At 40.0% G+C, this 12,441-nt stretch overlaps 1 protein-coding gene across 1 annotated transcript; it reads right to left on the bottom strand.

Annotated features, from left to right (window-relative positions):
* Positions 1–11,443: 11,443 nt before the first annotated feature.
* Positions 11,444–12,147, bottom strand: LOC133765875 (small ribosomal subunit protein uS8-like). The gene is made up of 2 exons (XM_062199446.1): positions 11,900–12,147; positions 11,444–11,537 (listed from the first exon to the last, which is right to left on the bottom strand). The coding sequence occupies exons 1-2, from the start codon at positions 12,145–12,147 to the stop codon at positions 11,444–11,446; spliced, it is 342 nt and encodes a 113-aa protein (XP_062055430.1).
* Between the last annotated feature and the right edge of the window lie 294 nt (positions 12,148–12,441).

Genomic DNA, 12,441 nt, shown 5'->3' with positions numbered 1-12,441 from the left:
TCTAGAGCTGAAACCAAGAGCTAGGAACACAATTTGGTTCTCCCATGGAGGTGACAGGCACCCAACTACTTGAGCCATTACTACTGTCTCCCAGCATGTGCATTAGCAAGAGCTGGAATCAGGATCAGAGCCTGGAATTGAACTCAGGCATTTCGATCTAAGATGCAGGCATCCCAAGCAGTGCCATAACTTCTGCACCATATGCCCATCCCTATTCTTCTAAATGTCAATGAGTCAGAGTACCTAATGTTACCCATTAATTACTGAGCATTGATAGTATTAAGGTAGAAACAACTCCCTATAATCTAAAACCAACTACAACAGCAAAAGTTCATACCCAAATACATGTACATGAATACGTAAAAGCCATCCTTATTCAAGCCTTTCCTATGAGCCACACACTATGTTAAATACTTGATATTATCTCATTTAATCCACACAAGACCCTTACAAGTGATTTTATAATATTCATCTCTGATGATAGGAAACTATCACTTAAGAGAATTCATGTAACTTGTTCAACTTCAACCAGCAATTCAGTGAAAGAGCCAGGATCCACAGTAGGATGATCAAGCTATGACATCTTGGTTTCCATCCTCAGTTTCTTAAAGAAAATGAAGGCAGCTTCTGCAGACTTCTAGGCACCACCAGGCATAGAAGTACTTTGTGCAAGCTTATTTTTGGTCAAAGACCAACTCAGAATGGTCAGCATTGTGGCATAACGGGTAAAGCTGCTGCCTGCGACACCTGCATCTGATTTGGATGCCAGTTTGAGTACCAGCTGCTCCACTTCTGATCCATCTCCTGGCTAACGCCCTGGGAAAAACAACAGAAGATGATTCAAGTGCTTGGCCCCTGCACCCACATGGGAAAATCCGGATGAAGCTCCTGCCTGCTGGCTTCACCCTGGTCCAGTATGGCCATTGCAGCCATTTGGGGAGTGAATCAGCAGATGAAAGCGCTCTCTCTCTCTCTCTCCACCTCCCTCTCTGTCTCTGCCTTTCTCTCTGTAAATCTGAATTGCAAAAATAAGTACATTTTTAAAAAGACCAACACAGGGCATTTCTTCTGATGCTCCCCGTTCTTCCTAGTTCTCCCCAGCTTGGGAACCTAGAAAGCCAGATCTGTGCCAGAACCTGAAGGTGCAGGGAGAAAATCAAGAAGAAGTCCAGGAAACCAGGAGTGCAGAGGTTGGCAGAAACAAGCCTGAGGCTCCCTTTCCTGCCCACCTCCAAGACACTGCAGGCAGCCTCCACCACTAACTCAACCAAAGACAGATCCTGGGATATTCACTTTAGCTGGATGCTACCTGACAAGAAGGTAGAGGTCAGGCAGGCCTGATACAATTGTTGCAGGCACTGTGACTCCTCCCTCTGGGTGATGATACCCCACCCTCAGAAGACAGCAGTTCCCGGGAAGCAAAGTAACCATCATGGAACTGTATTTAGTGACCATTAAGAACTTGGATCTTTTTCCTTTGGAATATTAAACTGTGGACAAAAGCACATTCAGTTATAAATACTTACAAATGGGGGCTTGTGCTGTGGCCCAGTGGTTAAAGACCTGACCTGAAACTCTGGCATCCCATTTGGGCACCAGTTCACTTCCGGGCTGCTCCTCTTCCGATCCAGCTCTCTGCTATGGCCTGGGAAAGCAGCAGAAGATGGTCCAAGTGCTTGGGCCCCTGCACCCACATGGGAAACCCAGAAGACGCTCCTGGCTCCTGGCTTTAGATCGGCATAGCTCCAGCCGTTGTAGCCATCTAGGGAGTGAACCAGCAGATGGAAGACCTCTCTCTGTCTCTACTTCTTTCTGTAACTCTGTCTTTCAAATAAATAAAGTGAATCTTTAAAAAAAAATACTTATAAATGATGGAAATAAGAACTCTCTCAGAACTAACTTGTATTTGTTCATTCTTAACATCTGCGCAAATTTCGTTCTCCTCCCCTTTCCCCACTTCCCCAAATATTCCTCATGACCCAATTTGAAAGCCACATCAAAGTGGAATAATTACTTTCCTTTCTTCCTGATATTTAAAAACATGGGCTACCAGTTTGCGTGCCAAATACTTGTCATAAGCACTTTCTCCTAGTCCAATTGTGAAAGGGATATTTCTTCTTCTGGTGATATATTTTTCTGGTTTAGCTACAGTCATCTGAACCAGAAAAATCACTGTAAGTGATGAAAAGTGTGGTGTGCAAATCGACTCTCTGGGTGCCTGTGGAGAGATTCACATTCCAGGTAAATAACTCTTCCCAGGCGAAGTCCCTTCCAGGCAAGCAGGAGTTGAGATGAGGCAAAAGCAGCTGTGTAAGGTGTAGCTTCAAAGGGCAGAAAGATAAGTAGACAGGTCTGCCTCAAGGCAGGTCCTCCACAGGAGAAAGCCTACCAGACAGGCATTAGTTCGTGCCTGCCTGGAAAAGAAGGCAGGAGCCATGCAGGCAGAGGCTCCCAGACAGGAAACTCCCTCAGCATGTCCTGGAAGGCAGGTCAGCATGAGGCAGGCAGGGTCACAAGGCATGGAGCTGTACCACACAAGCCCTCTCCTGGGCTCCTTTCAACATTCTGTCAGTGTAGCCATGCCTCTAGAAAAAATAATTAGTCCTGACTCAGATTCTGAGGCAATACTGAGTTATCTTGCACTGCTAATGTAAAGGAAAGAGAGAATACATGTATGTAAGTGTGTGGAGGGGGGATGAGTGGGGTATACATGTACTGGTCTGTCTGTGCACCTACTTCTCAGCTCTGTGTGCATTTGCATCATTTATATGTGACATTGTTACTGATTCTCATCTTGAGTTCTCAACGTTTGATTCCATGACAAGTTCTTTTTAGAGAGGACACAGCAATGCAGTATGAGAAAGGAAGCACACAGCTGGCAGTTTATAGAAAATGGGCACATTCATAATTTATTCCTAAATCTCCTTTTTTATTTTACTTAAGGTAAACAAATTTCATTAATTTCATGTATACAGATTTAGAAACATAGTGATGTTTCCCACACTATCCTCCCTCCCACCTAACCTCCCACCCTTCCTCCTCCTTCCTCTCCTATTCCCTTTCTTAATTTTTCCAATGATTTACTTTCAGTTTACTTTATACTCATAAAATTAACCCTACTAAGTAATGAGTTCAACAAGTAATATGAAAAAAAAGACACTGTTCCTCAACAGTAGAGACAAGGGCTGTTAACAAGCATCTAAGCTCAAAATGTTGATTTCACTCCTATACATTACATTTTTGGATCAGAGCTAGCCATTAGTATAAGAGGTCCTAAGTCTGTCTTGTGAATGCTACTAGGAATTGTCCATTGGTCAGCTTTCTCTGCGGGGGAATTTAGGAATTTGCAAGTCTCAAATAAATAGACCATGACAGAGCTGATGGAATAATTATGACTGACTTAATGCCCAATGAGACAGAAATAGTGAAGACTGAATCAATGTTTGGTGCTATGGTCCTCTAAATTCCATGTCTTTAAAGCATATTGGAGAATGTAAATTTGGTTGCACAATTTAATTCTAAATGTTAATACAATACCAAATCTTGACCTTTGACCCCCTCCACTGAGGGAAACAATCTTTTCTAAGAGCTTCTCTGTGATTATCAGTCCAGTAGTTAACTTCTTCTAATAGAGTAAGAGAAGGAAAAAGTTCAGGGAAACCAAAGACTAGGTGCTTCTAGATAAAGGGCCTGGGCAGAAGTAGAGAAGGCTTCCCCTCAAACCTATAGTAGAAACTCAAACACCCAGAAGAAAATCAAGTAGTAGGAGGATAAGTATAGGGAGATTGACACAGGTGGACTTAATTATGCTTCACAAAAATGTCTCATTGTATATATACATATATATGAACCAGTATTAATTACCTAAGGAAACCAGAGCATTTGGTATATAATCCTGATTAGATGAGAAAACACTTAAAAAGCTCTGTAGTCCAGAAGATTAAAGTTTGGAGGGTAGACACAGAACAAGACTATGGTTCAAAATCTGTACACACTAAGTAATTCCAATCACATTCTGAGTGAATAATTTATTCACCCATACATCTAAGAAATGTTTGTTGAGCATCAGCTAAGTGTGAGAAAACATTTGCAGCATTGGAGAATATAACGAACTACACTGAACCCATCTGTTAAGGAACACACATTTCAGTAGAGGAGACAGGGAAAAAATAAATATGAATATTATGGTACAAGATTAGATAGTGAAAGGACTTTTGAGGTCAAATTAATCAGGAAAAAAATCAGACAAGATTGGCAAGTATTGTGGTGCAATAGGTTAAGCCACCACTTGGATGCCCACATTCCTTATCAGAGTCCCAGTTCAAATCCTGGCTGTTCAGCTTCTCATCCAGGTGCCTAATTATGTCCTGGGAGGCAACAGCTGAAGACTCAAGTGCTTAGGCCCCTGCCACTCATGTAGGATACCCAGATGGAGATTTAAGTTCCTGGCTTCAGCCTAGCACAGTCCTGGCTGTTGCTGGCATTTATATATCCCTCTCTCTATCTTTCTCCTTCTCCTTTCCCCCCTCCAGTCACTCTGCTTTTCAAGTAGATGAAAATAAATTTTAAAAGAGCTATAGTATGAAGATATGATGGTGGTGAGTAGTAGCTTGTCTACATAGCAGTTCAAGAAGACTTTATGGAGACCACAGTTGTGGCACAGAGGATTAAGCTATCAGCTATATGAGAACCAGATCAAGTCCCAGAAGCTCCACTTCTGATCTTGCTCCCTGCTAATATGCTTGGGAAAGCAGTGGAAGATGGCACAAGTCCTTGGGGCCCTGCCACCCATGTAGGAGACCTGCCCAGCTCCAGCCATTGCAGCCTTTGGGGAATAAACCAGCAGATGGAAGATTCATATATCTGTCTGTCTGTCTTTCTTTTTCTCTCTCTGTAATTCTGCCTTTCAAATAAATAAAATAAATCTTTAAAAGAAGAAGGAAGGAAGAGAAAAAGAGGAGGAGGAGGAAGAAGAAGACCTTTCTGAATGACACAATGATGGAATAAGTCCACTGAATATCTGGAGGAACATTCTTCAAGAAGCAAGAATAATGCAGGCCAGTGTTGGAGATACTGGCGAGCTTTGGTGCTAAGAGAACAAGGAATAAGCCAGAGTGAACCAAGCAAGGATGGTAGGAGCTGAAATGGCACAGTTGGACTCCAAGTGGGGCTTAGGAGTCCTGGTAATAAGTTTGGATTTTGTTCAAGTGCATGATTGGGAACCATTGCAAGCTGTGGAGCAGAAAAAAGGGATATTTGTTTCTAAAAGATTATTCTCTCTCTTCTTCGGGACCAGACTATATCACAGAAAGAATGGAAGCAGAGAGACCAGTCGAGAATCTATTACAGTGACATTGGAAGACGATAGTGGTGGATCAGAATGGGCTGACAGTAGAGGAGGTGAAGAGAGGTAGCTGTATTTGGGTTATGACTTCAGATTCTCAGGTCCTGACAAAGCTGACAACCATTGTACTTACAGATTTGCTCTACAAATGATGTCAACACAGGTTTTCCTATTCCATGAATTGTTGTGGTGTATTGAAGTAATGTTTACTCTAACGCTAAGGTACCCAAACTTGTCTGATGATAAGAATCACAGGACTTAACTTCATTGTGCTGGCCCTCCCCTGAAGTTTCTGATTCCATAAATTTGGGTATGTCCAGAAATCTGTTTAACAAATTCACTAGATGATTTAACAGTAGGCACGTAGGGGAGCACTGACTGAACAACTACATTTTTTCATTTTCTGTATCACTGTATTTTACTCCAGCCCTACTGAAAATTTTATAACTATAAGAGCAAGGACTTCACATTTTCAGTTGTTTTCTCATGTCACTCTTTTTTATATAATTTTAGCTATCAAAACTTTACCTCTCCTTCAAGGTCAAAGTTTGGGCCTCTGAACTTCATTAGCCATCTTGAAACACTTCAGGCTGAACTGTCTCCTCATTTATCTCAAACCCAATGATTATCTAAGCTACTTCCATAGCTTACAAGGCCCTATACTATGACTTTGTACTTAATTTACATTGCTGGTTATTAGTGAGTGTTTTTTTCCACCAGGGTATATATCATATCTGATACATATTTATTTGTATCACTCAATTAGCCACACATACATTGGGCATCTGTTGATTTCTCCATGACAATGTCCAAAGCAGGAGGGAACTAATTACAGAGAAAACCTAAAATCTTTCAGGTGCCTACTCTGTCACTTATAGGACACATCCATGTCTTTAACTTGCCAAGGAATGTGGATCAATACCTGAATCCTGCCTTCCACTCCAAAGTCCTTGCTCCTTGCTCCTCTCTTCCTACTTCACACTCCAGCAAAATCAAATTGCCTTTGTTTCCTCAACACATCAAACAGGCATTTTTATTCATGCTTGGCTTTTACAGGCCTTTTCCATGAAACTTGTTTTTTAGTACTTCATCCTGCTAACTCCTCTGCATTGAACAGTACTCAGTTCAGCATACATTTCTTCCAGTAAGTCTTTCTGCACACCAATGCCATACCTTGCACCACCAAGTTAGAGGGGCTATTTCTTTGTCAAGTAATTTGAAAAGAACAATATAATGAAGTACTTTTTTACTAATTTCCCTGTCACTCCACTGTAGAGTTCTTAAACAAATTTGTTCTATTTTAATTTCCAGTGTATACAAAAATCTGGCTCTCAAGAAATGAATGTCACTGCATAAATATGCATCGAATGAAATGCATCAATGTGAAGGAATAATATAGTGACAATATTTCCTGAGTTGTTTACACCTTCCCTACTCCCCAGGTGAGTCTGGTATGCAGCCATGGTGAGATACATGGCCCTAAACCAAATGTAATTTTTAATAAAAAAAAAATCACCTGAGCTCTCCAGATAACATAGATCATCAATACTAATATAAAAAAAAGTCTAAGCCTTTGAGTTTCATCACGATTAAGTTTAAAGATTGAAACAACTTTTTTAATAATCTAGAAGTGTGAAACCTTCTAAACAAAGTGGTCTGATTTGATTTTTCCCTACAACTCTGTCTCTAAAAAATTAATATTATTTTCACTTCTTTCAGCCTCAAAAGGACACAGCTGCACTGTTAATCTCAGCTGATGAAGTAAAGAAGCCTTGTCTTTTTGCAGAGTGAGGCAGCTGCCAAGAGAAAGGGCCTTTAAGAGAGCTAATAAGTTCATTAGTATCAAATATGTCATGTAAAACACCGGTGTTTTTTGGAAGTTTAAACCCTTTGGAATGAATGTATGAATTAAGTATCTATCTTGCAGGTCAAAAATTTTGCTGCAGGGTGATGGAGTATACCATCAATATGATGCATTTCAAACATTGCCTTCCTATGACAAAAGGAAGCCATGGAGCAAATGAACAGAGGGAATTATGGCCCAATGGTCAGGATGAATTTGTAACACAGGAATGTCACACTAATATCCTCAACTTCTGTCTCAGAGAATAAGACTATGACAAATAAACAAATGCCAATGTAGAGTTTTTCTCTGTATATGAACATATTCTGAAAAACTGTCACAAATTGGAAATTCATGATATATTTGAAAAACTATTCTCAACAAAAAAACTATGTTACAGACTCTCAACCCAATGACTGAAATATATATGTAATCTGTATGTCTGCCTTTTCAAAAATGTCTCGTTTCTTCTTTATTTTGAAATTATCATAAATGTATCACTTTTTTACCCTATTTTATTCAAGAGCTTCTTGTTAACAAAACCTGTATGTTGTAACCAGAGGAGGTTCTCTCCTTCTCTCAGCTCATGTCCACCAAAGAGGTGGCATTTAACAGAAATGCTAACAATGGATGGCATACAGTCTCTAAGAAGACCTTTCTGTCTCTCTCTCGCTCAGTCTGTAACTCTACCTGTCAAATAAATAAATAAAAATCTTTAAAAAAAAGAATTCTGACAAACCCATTCTCCTAGACTCTGAGTCTCCAGAAATAATGACATTCATAGCTGCAATAGCTCATTCCCTTTCCTGACATCCTTCCCAGAGAAATACAATTAAATCTTTCTCTGGCATTAAGATATGTGTCTGGTTGGTTAACATTTATTTGCTCTGTAATATATATAATTAAGAATAAAAAGCAAATTATTACAAAGCATCTCAGTGCCTCTGTTACGGTGTCAGAAAAAGGCCAAGTCCCTTCCTTCCAGGACCTGTACTCTTTCTTCTCCCAGTTCGCATCTACCAAGAAGTACAAAATCATAGTAATATTTTTCAATCCAAAATATATTTTAAAAAAGATTTATTTATTTATTTTCAAAGTCAGAGACACAGAGGGAAAGACACAGAAAGAGAGATCTTTCATCCACTGGTTCACTCCCCTGATGGCCGCAATGGCCAATGATGGGCCAGGCTGAAGCCAGGAGCTCCATCCAGGTCTCTCACATGGGTAGCAGGGGCCCAAACACTTGGATCATCTTCCTTTGCTTTTCCCAGGCTGTTAGCAGGGAGCTGGATCAGAAGTGGAGTACCTGGGACACAAACAGTTGCACATATGGGATGCCAGCATCACAGGCGGCAGCTTAACCAGCTAAACCACAGAGTCATCCCCTCCAATACAAAAATTTCTGACTTATCTCTCACCAGGAATACAATAACAACAACACACAGTTCTTCTGTTCTAAGTATGTGGAAAATAGGCAACACATTTCAGGAATCAGAAATTCACCAGACATTTTTCCTGCATGTGTGAAGTGCCATAGTAAAATACTCTTTTACATGATATCAACCATTTTCTTCCATGTGGCTCCCTGCTTTGTAATGCTACAATAATTGCTCCACAGAAGTGTAGAGCATGATTTGGCTCATATTCTCTATACAAACCACAAAAATCTTAAATCACTCCCATTCTATCACTTCCCTCATCCTACTCTGTCAGGTCCCACACCCTGGAATTTGCCTGAAAGACCATTCTTGGGTCTTTTCTCTCCTTTTCCTATTATTGCCAAAAGATGATTACTGCTCACTAGACCTTTTCATTCAACTCTTTCTTCCCTTACGGTAACTTCCTTCTCCATCAGACACAGCCTGAGGTGACTATGCAAGGAAAGATTCTGTCCTTCAACTGCAATTTAGGAAACACTGAGCTAGGGTCAGATAAGCCTCAATACTGTCAATTTTTAAAAATCACATGAACATTCTACTTGCAGTCAAAATGTGGAAGGTCTCAAGCTTTTGAATTTCTGTAGTCAGAGTTTCAAAGTCTTATGAACTACCACTCTTGCAATCTCAAAGTCCACATTGGTCTTCACCTTTCTTTTCACATAATGTGTAAGTTTAAACCAATAACTACAAGATTGTAAAGAAGTAGAAAAATGTGATCTAAACTAATAATCATGAGAAACCACAGTTGATAAAAGTATACATAAATCTCAGATGGTAGAATTACAAAATAAGAACAAAAAAATCACAGATGAATTTATACAGGACTTTACCAGAAATATATATACATGAGGAAAATATTTTCAGGAGGTATTTGTAAACTGCAAAATAAAGAAAAGTAGATATCCTGACACTAAGAAATAAATATCTGATATAATATTCACTAGATGGGTTCATGAGTGCCCTGGACACAATAGAAGAAAAACTGAATAAATTAAATACAGAGAGTGTTAGTAAAATGGTGCAGTCTTACCTACGGCACGATCTACACCCCGACACCATCCTAGGCTCTAGACCCCACTGCCATTGCTGGAAGCCAGGTGGCCCCGTGGCCCACCCACCAGTGTCAAGCTCCATCCTCATCCTAATGGGATCCACTGCTCCCACTTCCTTACCTCTGCAAAGCTATATAAGACCTATTCTCCCAGTACAGGCTGCTGTTCCCCCTGTGCATGGGGAGGCAGCCTGTCGGGTTTCCTACACCCAAAAATAAACCTTTTCCCTTACTCGGGTGTTTGGTGTGTTTTGTGGTGGCCTTTCCTTTCAGAGAGTAGAAACCACTCAGACTAAAATACAGTTTAAAATATTTTGAATGACTATTTGAGTTAAATAATATTATCTAGTCAAACATAACATTATATAAGCATTCCAGAAAGAATGAAGAGGGAGATGGGCCAGAAAAAAATAGATGAGGTATTGGATTAAAAAAACTCTAAAATTGATATGAGCACCAATTGAGATGTACAAGAAGGCCAGTAAGTACCAAGTAAAATAAAATCAAGGAAAATAACAGTCAAATGTCTTAAAGCACAGATTTTTAAAAATCATAAAAATGTACAAAGAAAAGACACACTAATACAGGATACATATCATAAAATCATAAATGAATTTTCATCATAAATAAGTCTTCAAGTTAATGAAAACATCTTTAAATCAACAAAAGAATGAGATTAGCAAATAAAAATTCTAAATATAACAAAAATATCATTCACAAATGAAAGCCTATGACATGTCAAATGTGTGAAAACTCAAAGACTTTGTTGCCAGAGTATAAGCGACCCAAAAATAATTGCTAAGTGAGTTTCTTCATGACAAAGGAAAATAATATCAGGTAGAAAATTAAATATATGGGAAGGTATGTAGAACACAAGAAAAGCCAAATGTATAAGCATATGTAAAATGCTTTTGTTTTGCAAAGCTATATCCTTAGCATTAATCTGACATTTTAAGGGTGCAGAGGGAACAGACAATAAATGGAGGGAAATGAATTGAGAAATATGTGTAGAAGAGTAAGATATTTATTAATGTCAAATGTTTCCACCTAAGACTCAAAATAAAAGCATTGATATCATGTTGGGAGAAAGTACAGAAAAATAAAAGAATAGACAAAATGTGCCACAAAAAATTTAACCATTAGAAATTCTATGAAGTTATAATAATATAAGAAAAATTAGACTTGAATGCAAGTAGTGGGTCACTTCAAAAGAATAAAATGGTCAAAATAGAAATCTTCTATGCATATCTTAAGCATATGTAATAAATAGGTACTAAAAACCTACAAAGTACAGGAAGCAAAAACTGACAGCAGTAGTAAAAAGATAGGTTTAAATCTCTCTTTCAGGGCCAGCATTATGGCATAACAGGTAAAGACACTGCCTACAATGCCAGCATCCCATATGGGTGCAGATTCCTGTCCTGGCTGCTCCACTTCCCATCCAGCTCCCTACTAATAACCAGAAAAAGCAGCAGAAGATGGCTCAAGCACTTGGGACCCTGCCATCCATATGGGAGACTCAGAGAAGCTCCTGGCTCCTGGCTTCGGTAGGGCCCAGCGTTGCCATTGTGGCCAATAGGGGACTGAACCAGTGGATGGAAGACCTCTCTCTCCTCTCTCTCTCTGCCTCTCCTTCTCTCTGTGTGTAACTTTGACTTTAAAATAAATAAATAAATCTTTTTTTTTATTCCATTGAGCTTTTATTGTATGCCTGTGTTACATCCCTAGAAAAAGAATCCCAAGATTTTCCCTCCTGTGCATTTTCGTCATGCTTCTTCATGGTCCATGATGCCAGCTGAGATTGTCAGCACAATGAAACCAAATTGGCAGAAAGGAAGCAGATTATTCCGCCATTTTTCTTTTTTCTTTTTTCTTTTTGACAGGCAGAGTGGACAGTGAGAGAGAGAGAGAGAGAAAGGTCTTCCTTTTGCCGTTGGTTCACCCTCCAATGGCTGCTGCGGTAGGCGCGCTGCGGCCAGCGCACCGCGCTGATCCGATGGCAGGAGCCAGGTGCTTCTCCTGGTCTCCCATGGGGTGCAGGGCCCAAGCACTTGGGCCATCCTCCACTGCACTCCCTGGCCACAGCAGAGAGCTGGCCTGGAAGAGGGGCAACCCGGAACAGGATCGGTGCCCCGACCGGGACTAGAACCCAGTGTGCCGGCGCCCGCTAGGCGGAGGATTAGCCTAGTGAGCCGCAGCGCCAGCTGTTCCGCCATTTTTCTAAATCTTTCAAGTGCACATCACAACTGGGGCTGATCACTCCAAGCTTGTTTAACCTGCCGGTGAGGTTCACAACAATCTTCCCAGTTCTGTGATCATCAATGATTTCAAAATCACCAATGTAACCATGCTTCATCATCACAGTTAGAAACCTGACGATGACTTTGAAGCATGGCCTGATGAGAACCTGGTGTTTGCCTCTCTTCTCGGCATTGTTGATGCTCTTGAGAGTGTCGGCCAGGGCGTTCATGTGCACCTTTGATGTGGCATGAAAAGATGGCAGAAAGAAGAAATAAATAAATCTTTAAAAAACAATAGTTCAGGGTTACTACTGCACAGTAGAGTGACTACATATAATGTTAATAGGGTTTTGAATGTTTTCACCATAAGGAAAAGCTAAATGTTTGAGGAAATAGATGTCTGTACCCTTATTGGACTTTATACAATGTCTACATATATCATAACATCACATGACACCCACAAATATATAAAATTTTATGTGTCTCTAAATTTTTTAATTAAAAAATACTCAGAGAATGTTTCC

Source organism: Lepus europaeus, chromosome 1 (genome assembly GCF_033115175.1).
Source record: "Lepus europaeus isolate LE1 chromosome 1, mLepTim1.pri, whole genome shotgun sequence".
In the NCBI taxonomy this organism is placed as follows: Eukaryota; Metazoa; Chordata; class Mammalia; order Lagomorpha; family Leporidae; genus Lepus; species Lepus europaeus.
Note: the sequence above shows the minus strand (reverse complement) of the source record. Positions and strands in the feature narration are given on the sequence as shown.

Coding starts and splice junctions, on each gene's coding strand:
- LOC133765875 (XM_062199446.1), bottom strand. CDS start 12,147: ATGAACGCCCTGGCCGACACTCTCAAGAGCATCAACAATGCCGAGAAG. Junction 11,538..11,899: donor GATGTGCACTTGAAAGATTT/AGAAAAATGGCG, acceptor AAAAAAGAAAAA/AGAAAAATGGCGGAATAATC.